General features: G+C 26.2%; 1 protein-coding gene across 2 annotated transcripts; it reads left to right on the forward strand.

The window, feature by feature from the left end:
- Positions 1–20: 20 nt before the first annotated feature.
- Positions 21–1236, forward strand: LOC113384644 (cytochrome c oxidase subunit 6C-1-like). Of its 2 annotated transcripts, none has more exons than XM_026622400.1 (3): positions 21–153; positions 337–488; positions 1099–1236. In XM_026622400.1, the coding sequence occupies exons 2-3, from the start codon at positions 337–339 to the stop codon at positions 1163–1165; spliced, it is 219 nt and encodes a 72-aa protein (XP_026478185.1). In that variant the 5' UTR covers positions 21–153; the 3' UTR covers positions 1166–1236. The 2 variants fall into 2 exon arrangements, with proteins under 2 accessions (XP_026478185.1, XP_026478178.1); XM_026622393.1 differs by having other exon boundaries at positions 103–225.
- Positions 1237–13567: the final 12331 nt, after the last annotated feature.

The following is a 13567-nucleotide window of genomic DNA, read 5'->3' on the forward strand; positions in this document are numbered from 1 at the left end:
AAAATCATATTCCGTGTAAAAATTGGTGTTGCCTGATTCCCATATTTATACATCAAGTATCAGTTTTCACATGTTGGCAATTTGATTCTTTAGCTTTTACGTCATTCCGCCATTTTCTGTCACTTTCGGCGATAAATAATATCCATTCTAAAGGTAAATCATTATTTTAAAGGTTTTAGTACCTGCAAACTTATTTTATTATATTTTACTCAAACTGCCAATAAGGTATTTAACATATCATAACATTAACTTTATTATTATATTTTTCTGTATTCGTTATGTAATAAATGTAGTAATAAGTTTTTTTAGTATTAATTATTTTATTTTTCAATATAGATGGTTTTACAGAAGCCACAAATGAGAGGTCTTTTGACCAAACAAATCAAAGTTAATGTCCCAATTGCTTTGGCAGTTTCTCTAACAGGGGCTGTTTGTCTTAAAGTATTCTACAATGATCCATTGAAGCAAAAATATGCTGATTTCTACAAGTGAGTTCTTAAATATAACATCATTTCAGTGTTAATCAATACTACTTGATTTTATTTGAGCAGTATTTAATTACTAATGTATTCTCCATCTTTAGCGACTGAAACTAATGTGTGATAACTAACAGTGTTCTATTTCTATAGAATTCTAAATAATTCAATATAATGCAAAGCATTGTAGAAGAACAGGTTTCTTATTTCTTGTCTTAACTTGTCATTATAGTCTTTTACATTTAGTGACTGAAATAATAAGGATGGAATAATGATTGGGTAATGATTACGCTGTTTGTCTGCTTCATAAAATTAATTCTATACCTATAATCTTGTTGTTATAGTTATACCTAAAGTCTTATCTTGTTAATGTAGTTTTTTACATTCAGTGACTTCACTAATAATGATTATGCTATTTGTTTGCTTCATCACTTTAATTCTATACCTATAAATTGCTTATGCAATAAATAAATCGACAAACATAACTTTATTTTGAATACATATTAATTTCTAAAATTCTTTCGGCAAAAAGAAAATTTTCAAAAAATAATATATTATTTAACATAGTTTTGGTTTTACTTTATTTGTTTATTTATTAGTAAACTACATTTCTTGATTTTAGGACCTACAATGCAGAAGAATCCTTCGAGAGAATGAGGAAGAAGGGATTATTCCAATCATGTGAATAATTTTAAACCTCCAAGAATGGGAGAAATAGTCAGATAACAAATTAATGTAAAATAAATATTTAAATACACTACTTTATAGTTTCCTTTTCAAATTAATTTGTTCCTATATGTTCATTGCAAATTTTAACATACTAAAATTAAGATATTAATTTGTAATGATTAGAAAAGCACAATTTAATCTTTGAATGTTAAAATTATTTTCAAATATTAGTTTGAAATAATTAAACAAGTGCATAAATAAGCACATTATGCAAGCTGGAGGTTGAATTCAATATACATAATGTACTAATTCATTTCGATTACTTGAAATAAAACTAATAACATGTATTATATACTGCTATAGCAGATCTCAGCAGATAAATGTTTAGAATATATTTTTAAATCTACTTTTATGTAAAAGTTCATTGCTGCTACAAGATACTATAATTTTGATGTGCCAAAATAATAAACAAAGCTATATTTTTTCTTGAACCTATATAGAGTTTAGTTAAAATTTATTTTTCATTATCATTAAAATTGAGAGGAGCTAAGGCTACAAGAATAAAGCAAATGTTTGTGCAAACAACAAAATGTATTTCTATAAAATGATTTATGCAAATTGTTTGCCCAACGACTACTCTAAGACCACAGAGTTAACTCTATGGCGTTTCTTAGCAGTTAACCTCAAACCAAATCAGCTGACTTGTCATTGAACTTATTTTATTCACAATGCTTCATTTCATGCATATTCAAAGTTAGATAGATATTTTATTCCAATTACATCAACAAAATTCAAAATGAATCTAAAATATTCATTTTATTACGGTTTTATTAAAATGATATTGGACTTAAGAAATTACCCAGAATGCTGAGCGCCAATGCGCATGTCAAGTTAGGAAATGCAAATGGCGCCCGTTGTTATTGTTCGTACCGAATATAATATTTGTGTTGAAATTCTAATGGTTTACGACAAGTTTTATAATAAATTTTAACAAAACTATGCCAATGCAAGAGAGAACCTATGTGTTTTTATTAAATGTTTTGTGTTTTGTAACGTGGAAAGTGAAAATTTTGTGTTAAAAGTGTGCCATGCAAATGGGGTAAGCTGATATTATCGAGTGCCGTTTGAGTTGTTAAAGATACAATTTTACTTGTGAAAGTGTTTTTGGAGGCGATTATCGGATTATAGGAATACATCAATATGATCCAAGGTATGGAATGAAAATCTAAGCTAATTTGAAATCGTTCTTGACAAATGCGCGTACCGTGGCACACTCCCCCAAGGAAATTCAAAATGGCTGCGTCCCTTTCAGCCTCAGGCTTTGCGTCATTAGAACGTTCTTATTTTGATAAATAACCAATGTCAGAATCGAAAAACCATAAATATGATACGGGAATTTTGTAAAAATCGTATTTTTCATATGTTCAACATTTCTGTAATGGCCTATTCGCGTTACGTTTGCATCTGGACCATTGCACAGACTTTCAATGTTTTGATAATGTCGAGTAATTAGGCTGTATTGTTTCAGAAATTCGACATTAGGGTCAGATGCGTCTATGAAGGCATGATATACGCGCCATGAGGTAAGTTGGAATTATTGAAATTGTACAAAATTACAAATGATTACATATCAAAGTCAAAGCTCCTATTTCCAAACGCTCGGTCATTAGTGAAATACAAGATTCTCGCAGTCAAATTTGTGTTATAGCGCCGAAATAACTTTTGATTATTTATCGTCGTTATTTACCAATAGTTTGTCAATAAATCAACGTGAAATTAATTTCGTAAAATATGCATAAAGTTTAAATCATCGTTTTTATAATTTAGTCACACAAGGTTTTTTGTGTCAGATAATAAAAACATCTAAAATTAATCGGAAATATCTCCATTTTGCTTATAACACCTTACAAATTATATTTATAATCAATATTAATTGATATAAAACTAAACTTTTAGCAAAATTGCATTATTGAAGTTTTAGTAATTTTGTGAAACCTGTTTTGTGTACATTATAATCATATTATTTATTGAATGAATATTGTTATTGAATTTTCTCTGTACTTGTCACAAATTTTCATACTCAAATATTAAATAACCAATGACAATTTTAAAATTAAGCAATTTAAACGCTGATTGCAAACATAAAATATTTTCCTATTTCTAAATGTCAAAAATAAGGTTAGAATAAAATTTGTGTTATATCTAAAAAAAAATCACTTTCATTAACCTAATGTTATTTCTCAACATTTCAAGCAATAAATTAGAATTATTTTTTTGTTGGGTTTCCGTAATATTATGTAATTAATTGTGTAATATTCCATGTAACTAGTTCCATTTCGATAATGTGAATACGTTTTCGGGGGGCCCTCGGTTTTGAAAAGAAAGCCTATCATAATTATTTATCAAAAATTAAATTTTTAATGAAAGCATCATATGCATACTAATTTATGATTATTAAAAGGGTTAATATAGTTTTTATATAAATATAGATATTATAATTTATCGTGTAATAAAATATCATTTTGTATTATATATTTTATTACGAATTAGGATTATTTTTTTTTTAGAATTCTTGGTCAAATAATAATCAGAAAACACACTTTTACGTCAATTCAAATAATTGGTCCAAATTTATTTGCACGAACAAATATTTTAAAAAATATATTATAATTTGGATGAAATTATTAATATTATTCAAAATTTCTTAATCCTATTGATTAAGACTTTGACTATGGCCATCTTTATAAAAACAATCAAATATCATTTTTATACACAAATCTGGTGTATAAAAAATATAAGAACAAATGAAATGTTCTTTACAATAAATTAATAAAAATGATTCAGGGTATTAACTGAATCAATAATTTCACTTTAATAAAAAATAAAATAATGAAATACATGGTTTAACTACTGTATTTGCGAAAGCTTTTCTGAAATTTTTTTTTCTATAATAATAATTAATTTAACATTTCATAGTTAAAAAATGAAGATTCTATGCACCCTTTATTTAAAAATTAAAAGGCTTTATTTCCTAGTTTACCATAGAATTGGCCTAAATAGGATTGTAGATAGTGTACTGAACCTTGACAAAAATGTGGAAAAAATGTCTAGAATATAAAAGTTCTCTACATTTTTTATCAGAATTTGAAATCATCATTTTACTCTATATTGATCTAACACAGAGATTCCTAAAGAGGTACATATGGAACCCCAGGGGTCAACTGACAACTTTCAAGGGATAATCAAATTATAAGGCTTTATTTTTTAGTTATCATTTCAATGAAAAAACTATCCTTTATTTTGGCCTCTTTTTTATTTAAATTTATGTTATTGTTCATTATTGTTACTAGATGTTAAAATATTCAGCAGTTGTAACATATATTGTAATTAAAAAAAAAAAAAAATCAGTTGAGCATAGAATTGGCTCAAATGGAATTGTAGGTAGTATACAGAACCTCGATAAAAAATCATATTCTATTTGTTCAATTTGTCTTTTGTTCTCTACATTTTATATCAGAATTTGAAACCTTTACTCTATGTCGATCTTACTCGTTGGTTCCAAAAATGGTCTATATTGACCCCCAAGGTTTCATGGCAACTTTCTAAGGGGGCCAGCGCAAAAAAATTTAGAGGTCCACAAAATAGAAATGGGGTCAGGAGTATGAATGAAGATACCTAGAAAGCAAAAAATATTGCATATTCCTATAGAGTTATAAAAAAAGAGTGCGTGTAAGGTTCACATGCGATTGAAGTAAAACTTATTTGCTACTGTACAAGATGGCATTTAAGTAAAAATAAATACATCATATAACAATTTTGAATAATGTTTATTAGTAATATGGTTACACTCGTGATGCACATATTTATTAGTGTCAACCATTATACATATTTATATAATGATAAATTATAAATTATATATTTATAATAGCATTAAAAATATGTATAATATTTAAAAACAATAAAGCAATTAAAGTCATACTTTAAGTATGACATGATCGGTTTGTCATTGTAATTAGCTTTTAGAAACAAATCTTCATTAGGGAAATCCAGTAATTGCTGATTGATAAGTTCTATAATATTTGCTCTCACAGTGAAATCTTGAAGTTATTAAAATGGAAAACATTCTTAGGCAAGACAGATATTGCACCTATAAATCTACACCCTAGTCGCGTCTAAAGAAGTTTTACTTCAAAAATCGATTTCGGGTAAATAAAGGGTTCATTGCAAAGCCTAATGAGTTCATGACACGAAATATTTTGGGAACCTGTGGTCTTACTTATAAAACCTTATTTTTTGGTTTTGGATGAAAATGGCCATTCTGGTTGAATTGGAATTGTTTGTTCTAGAATAGAATAAAAAATTTTTAATTGATATTTTCTGTTCTCTATCTTTTATATTTATGATATATCAAAATTTGAAACCATCGATTTATACTATAGAAATATAAGACCCTTTTTTCAGTTTAAAAATGGTCATAGTTGACTTTCTGGCTTTCACCTGAAATTGTAAAAATCTAGAATCAAATGTCATACTTTATTTTTTCAATTCTAAATTTTTCAATTCTTTATTTTTTCAATTCTTTCACTTGAAATTGTAAAAATCTAGAATAAAATGTCATACTTTATTTTTTCAATTCTAAATTTTTCAATTCTTTATTTTTTCAATTCTTTCACCTGAAATTGTAAAAATCTAGAGTAAAATGTCATACTTTATTTTTTCAATTCATCTCTTGGGGCTCTATTTTTTATATTGCTGATATATAAAAAGCACATAAATAAATTAGATGCAGTAGAATAAATCATTTGAATTGACGAAAATAATAGTTCTCAATAATGAATCATAGTAAATCATAATAAATCATAAATAATCAGTTTAATTATTTGGATTATTATATTATTTATAATACTGGTTTGATTCAAGGTAATAAATTCTGTTATTACCAAGCACCAACGTTATTTGTACAATTACTGTAATATTATTAACCAACTAATATACCATAAATCTATTTATTATTATTATTATTATTGAAAACTAGTTTACGGCGTTGAAACTATCTTTCATAAAATATATAGCATTAAATTTGATTAAAGTTTTAACTTTTTTTTAAACTATCAAAGTTGCCCAATCTAAATATGCAGGTGCATAATAAATATTCATGGTTCCAAGAAAAATAAATTACAATCTCACCAATGGAAAATATAGATTGTTGATAACAAAATATTATTCATACCTGTGTTCTGGCCTAACATTTTAATAAATTTTTAGTTAAGAATTATTGAAACTAAAATTGCTGCATTAACACATATTGGTCCAGACGAATTTTTCTTAAAATTGTTGAGATTTTTTAATCCAATTTTTTAATAGAACAAGTTTTTGTATTTAAAAAAAGTTGCAGGTTATATTAGTATGTAAAAGTTTACCAAATATACTATTTAAATTTTATGCAAGTTTGTCATCCAATTTTATATTTTTTCCAAGAAATATAAAATTGATGCATTTTAGCAAAAACATAAAGCAGGATTATAATTTAATATGCAATATCGATTCAAGAGTAGATGGAATTTCTTTCTCGTATTAAAAGTTGAATTTGATTTTTTTTAACAAATTTCATATATTATTTATGTTAATAGAAGCGATTTAATAAACGATATATAAAGCTAATGCATTTTTAGCGTGCTGGGTTTAATTTTATATTTCAAATTGCATTTTCAAAGTATATGGAGTTGCTCTAATATTGCTTTAATTTTGTACACATATTGTTCCAAATAACTTTTTTCTAGTATATTGAACAAATATTCGAAATAAACACAAAATTAATATTTAATTTTTAACAAATATACGTATGTTTCCATATTAATAGAATAGTTCGTGGATAGCTAATATAGATTTATAAAATCAAATTTATAATTTTATATTTAAAATTGCAAATTTAAAGAATACAGAGTTGATCTTGGACGCTATTAAAGTATTAAAAATCATCATCAATTTTGTATACATTTTTGCTTTTATATTACTTTATTTTTTTAATATTAGTTAGTATTGCTGAATATAAATACAAAATTAATTCTAAAACAATTCTATTTTTTTTGAAAATAATATTCTAGATTATAGTTCATTGTAATACTCATTTTTTAAGAATTATAGTATTATTTACAATTTAACAAATATAATTATTTTAATAAATCAACACTATAATTCTTGGATATATAAGAGTAGGCAATACATAATTTAATTTAATAATAATAACAATATTAAATTAACAAACTAAAGTATATTAAAGAAGAACATGGAATTAAATATAAATAAATTTAAAACTAGTGGGGTGCATGGCATCGTGCCTTAAGGCAAATTGCTGGAACTTCCCGTACCGTAATTAAAAATCTTGGTACGGAATTCAAATAAAATTACACAAAATGTGTACACATTATTAAAATTTCTATAAAATATCTGATAATTTGATGTACATATGTCCAATAAACATAATCAGCAAGCCTCCTTATCAATACGAATCGAATGTTTATTGAATTATTCAAATCGGTTGATCGGTATTCCGAAATCGTCGACGAAAATTTGTATCCGCGCGCGCACACACATACACACACATATATACAATATGCTGTACATTTTTTGTGATTTTGCTAATAAATATATAGTTTGAATTTAAAGAATATTTTTAATAATAAATTGTCAATTATAATAATAATAAAAATTAAAATAAATGGATCTAAAAATAAATTAACTATTTCTGTCCTATTTTGTTTAAACATTTTATGAAAATGGTTTAATTTGAGAAATATGATATTCTAGGCAAAATGTAATGCTGATATTATCTAAAGTTCATTGCAATTATATCTATTAATATTACTAGCAACAAATAATAATCAGAAACAAACTAATTTTTTACCTACTAAGAAAATAAGTAAATGTTCATTTTCGTCACAGCTTATACATGTTTCGTCTTTTACAGAAATGCACAAACTTTTTTTTCAACTTAACTTTTTTTTTGTTACTCGTTATAATTGTTCAAACGTATTTTGTCAAAATAATTTCTTATTTGCTACTTAAACAATAATGATTTCTTTTATAAAGTCATTTTTAGTAATTTTTTAAGTTAAATATTTTGGTAATAAACAAATAACAGTCTAATTAACTGAAATCGGAGATTGCTATTATATGAGTGTTTTTTTTTTCATGAACAACAAATATAAACTGTTGTTTATTAAATTTTTATTTATTATACCTTAACATGATTGTTTATTTATTTATTTACTTCATATATAAATATGTGTGTGTGTTTGTGTAAAACGTATTACATGTTAATTTATTGTTGTTTTATAGTCGATTCAAATTTCTTAAATTTAAAAAAAAGTTTAATTTTTTCTCTGTGCAGAATCAAAATACCACAGACCATTCTATGGCGGCAAGTTAAACTTTATAATTTCTATTTTAAATGTCAGCATCTTTTAAATGTCTTATTAATAAAATTAATAAGTCCTGTTAGTAATGCATAATTTTGAAATAATTTTATTTCTTGGCTTTATTTTTTCTATACTCTGCACATTTTTCATAGTTTTCATATTCAAATTTAGAATTAAATTAAAAGGTTTTAATATTATAATTTTTTTAGTAAATATATTGAACTGTAAAATATTCAAATTATAACTTTTTGATGTAAATGTAACTTGAATTCAGATTTTCACTTTTATTTAATATTTTGAGATATATTGACATACAATAATACATTTAAATTATTTAATTGATTTACTTTACTTTTTGCTGTTTTTATACATGAAAAGTTATATCTTCATGTACTTTTACAGATTTATGATTCAATAATTTTTATTTACAATACAATTATTTAAATAATTTAAATTTGACCCTTCCTCTATGTTTTCTCAAAAACGGTTGCAAAAACTTGAAAACCATTTGATGAAACTCAATAAAAGCTCTAACTGATTAGTTTTGCGTCGCGATCGGCCAAGCCGTTTTTTTTTACTAGATAAGTACAAAATATCTGGACAACGTTGTCGCCAAAATCCTGAACAATTTTCGAAAACTCAAAAACTATTCTACAGATATCAGTTAAAAATCATGTTGTTTAGTTTTTGGTAAAAATCTGTCGAACCATTTTTAAGTAATTAATTGTTGAAAAAAAAGTTTGTCGATTTCAATGAAAATTTGTATAATGATAAAATTTATGGTCTAAAATGAATATGCTAAAATATTGGTCTTCGAAAACAGGTTTAATTACAAAAATTTACTAAAGTTTGAAAAAAATGTTATTTTGAAAATTAATTACAGAAAATTTTATAGTAATATTTTTTAAAGTTACTAAATCTGAAAACTTTCTGATTAAGTCGATTTATATGTATCAGAAAGTTTTTACACCTACACTTAAATATTTTATTTAAATTACCTGATTTTTAAAAATTATAAAATAATCCTAATTAAAAACACAATACTGGATTTGGTGGAAAAATACCACAAATTAGTTGTATATACTATATAATTATACCTAGTGCACTCATAAATATGTAAATAATATATAGTACAATCTTATAAAACTATAATAAAAAGTATAGTTCAGGCTCAGTCTTTCGTATATAGAACTGAAACAAAAAGATGTATTTTCCGTAAAATATGCGTTTACTTTTATTTTTATAAGTTTTCTTCATCTTCTGATTATCAGTTACAAATAATATATTTTTTTCATAAATTAAAAAAAAGAGCGTTGTAGGGATTTATTGTCAAATTGATTTTTAGAATAAAATAGTTTTGTAACAGCAATTAGAACTTTCTAATACATGGCAACCCAAACGGTCGTCCTTTCTTTGTGTGATGAATTTATTATTACAATTTCTGTAATATTGCCGATTTTTTTCATTGGTGCTGTAATGTCAGTTCAAAGATATTTACACTTGGAAACATTTTGCTAACTATACTGTTACTACTGCTTGATATAAGGCTGATCGCGGCGGGTATTGTATCTAGAGGTCCATAGCTCCAATCACTAACTCACAGGAAAAGTTTTTTTTAAAGTAAATTTCTAAAATTTACAAACATATATTTTGTAATTATAATTTTTGTGCTGACTTCTTATACGACGATACTCTTTTATACATGGCAACTCAAATGGTTGTCCTATTTATATGTGATGAATTTACTATTACAATTTCTGTAATATTGACGTTTTTTTATTGATGCAATGCCGCTTAAAAGATATTTTTACTTGGTGTTAATAACAGTATTGCTAACTATACTTTTACTAATACTTTTACTAATTGATATAAGGCTGTCCGCGGCGGGTATCGTACCTAGAAGTCCATAGCTCTAATTACTAACTCACGGGAAAACTAAAGTAAATTTCTAAAATTTACTAACTTTTATATTGTAGTTATAACTATTGTCCTGACTTCTTAAACGAAGAGGCTGTTCTATACATGGCAACCCAAACATTTGTCCTTTTTATATGTGACAAATTTACTAGTACAATTTTTGTAATATTGACGATTTTATACTGATGGAAACATACGAGGTCTGTTCAAAAAGTACCCGGAATTTTCGTTTTTTCGAAAAAATATTTATTTATTCGTCTACATTAATGTGGTCCCCTTCAAAGTAGTCCCCCCCAGATATAATACACTTATGCCAGCGTTTTTTCCAATTTTCGAAGCACCCTTGATATTCACTTTTTGATATGTCCTTGAGCACTCTCAGCGATTTTCTTCAATCGAGGAAAACCGCCGTCCTTTCATGGGTCTCTTCAACTTTGGGAATAGGAAAAAGTCACACGGAGCCATATCTGGTGAATTTTTGCACTTTGCAACACTTTATTTCATTTTTTACGCAAAATTTAATACAAATTCTTTGACTTTTCAATTCTTCCATTGTAAAAATCGCCGAGCTCAGAAAAACACGTCGAACCTTAGCGACTACCACAGACAAAGTAAACAGTGAATATAGCTGAAAATTTCATCATACTTTAGGGGCATGTATACCAACACAATAAAAAAAAAATTTTGACAATCAGACACTCCAGACCCGCGAAATTTAATTATTAGTAATTCCGGGTACTTTTTGAACAGACCTCGTATACTGTTACAGCTTGATGTCAGGCTTGATCCACGGGAAAACTTTTCAAAGTAAATGCTAAAATATTAAACATTTATATTAAGATTATAATTATTGTGATGACTTCTTAAACCAAGAGGCCTTTCTATACAGGGCAACCCAAACGGTTACCTTTCTTTGTGGGATGAATGTGTGAAAATTTTTGTAATATTGACGATTTTTTTCATTGATGCAGTATTATCGGTTAAAAGATATTTTTGGAAACATATTGCTAACTATACTGTTACTACTGCTTGATATAAGATTACCTAAGCGGGTATCGATCCACGGAGTAACTTCTTAAAGTAAATGTTAAAATATTAAACATTTATATTTAAATTATAATTATTATGCTTATACGACGAGACTCTTTTATACATGGCAACTCAAACGGTTGCCCTATTTACGTATATGTGATGAGTTTACTATTACAATTTCTGTAATATTGACGATTTTTTTCATTGTTGCTGCAATGCCAGTTAAAAAGGTATTTTTGCCTGGAAACATATTGCTAACTATACTATTACTACTGCTTGATACCGAAACCGAAGCGGGTATCGATCCTGGAAGTGTATAACTTTAACCACTAACTTACGGAAAAACTCTTTCTTAAAGTAAGTTTCTAAAATATGATATGGTTAAAATTTGAATTTTAATTACAAGGCGAATAAACTTTTTAACAAAATATATTCTTGTATATTAAGTTTTTAAAATTATTATAATTTCACTTGGAACTTTTTAAATTGAGTTCTGTTCACCGAGCCAATGTTACGTTATTATGACACACGCTATGTAAAAGTTCTCATTAAATTTTTTCGCTAAAGAATGAAATACGTTGTTGATATCTTTTTTTTATTAATATAAAATCACGCTACTTCAGAATCTTTGAGGAAATTGCACAATACGTGTGGTTTCTAAATTATAGTTATTATCAGTCTGTGCTTTCGGGGTAAAACATTATGAAATTTTGGTTTGTCATTCGCTGTGACATATTGTTTTGTATTGAATTTAAATTTTACCTTTTTGGAGAGAATAGTAGAATGACGTATTTTGATAAGATATTGGTTAAAATCTACATAATCTTTTTTTGTATTATGTGAAATATTTTTCGTGAGCATAGGAAGGAATCATTTACAAAATGTTAATAGTGGTCAAATGATGTTTTAACTAACCGTCTATGGAGCCTGCGTAGCTTTCAAGTCACAGTCCAATTTTTTCGATATTTTACCAAATAATTTAAGCTTTTTAATGAGATGCACGTATATCTTAATTTTATAATTTTATCAAGTCAACCAATATCAATATTTATGATCTTTGCTTGAAATAACATCTTCATTTTGTCACAACATTTATTATTACACTAAGCAGATTTAAACAGATTTTTTCATTTTCCATCTAATTTTGTTTGGATGTAAGACAAAAATTCGACCCATTAAACTTTTGAACTTTTTTAATCATTACCCCAAAATATTTTTGTATAAGTTGATATTACCTCCATGGCGAACAGCCAAAAAATGAAGTTGCCTTTTAGCATCTTTCATATCACAATCATCCATGATAATTTTGAAAAGAAAACAAAAACATTTAATTTTAATTTTACTTAGCTGACTTAGTGCACGAACCACTACATAGCAATACAATACATATCATTCTAAATTTTTATTTTTTTACTCCCAAAAATTTATTTTTTATCCCATTTGGGCTAATTTACATATAATTTTGACTTATAATTTTGACTAAAATATTTTTCTATGCATAGCTAATTTTGCATGACTAAGGAACCTTAATATCAATATAGTGTTCTAATAATCATTAATCATTCGGGAGTTTACATACAATAATTCCCCGCATAGCGCTGCTTCGTTTAGCGTTGCTGCGGTTTTGCGCTCTTATTATAGCCCGGGATTCACTAAAATATGGGTGAAATCGCAGAAGATATAGTGATAAGATAAATGTAAGTTATCTGAAGCATTAAATTGTTCAGAAAAAAAAACAAATATTAATAGTAGTGGTTTCGAAGAAGGGCAAATAGAAATTTGTAAATAGGTCGTTGACCACTATGACTAAATTGATCCAAATTTTGATAAGATTCAAAAGCAAGTTTTAGGTTGTTGTAGATGTTTTATTCGCTAATCGACAAATTATAAAAGAGTGCAGTAGAAATAAGCAATTTTATTAATTTTTTTAATGCTTTTTTATAGTAAGTTTTGGAGACTGAATGTATCATTCAGCCTGATATCATTTTGAATTCGAAATTTGTTCTCATAAGTATGTTCTTATACATTATTTTTATTTTTCTATAAATTGAATAC

The sequence above is a fragment of the Ctenocephalides felis genome, unplaced genomic scaffold (genome assembly GCF_003426905.1).
Source record: "Ctenocephalides felis isolate EL2017-DRISC unplaced genomic scaffold, ASM342690v1 CF-g0.4_SCAFFOLD_00845, whole genome shotgun sequence".
Classification (NCBI taxonomy): domain Eukaryota; kingdom Metazoa; phylum Arthropoda; class Insecta; order Siphonaptera; family Pulicidae; genus Ctenocephalides; species Ctenocephalides felis.

Bases quoted from the DNA above. Each gene is read 5' to 3' on its own strand.
- LOC113384644 (XM_026622400.1), top strand. From the start codon at position 337: ATGGTTTTACAGAAGCCACAAATGAGAGGTCTTTTGACCAAACAAATC. The intron at 489-1,098 runs GTGAGTTCTTAA...TCTTGATTTTAG, and splicing joins AAATATGCTGATTTCTACAA to GACCTACAATGCAGAAGAAT.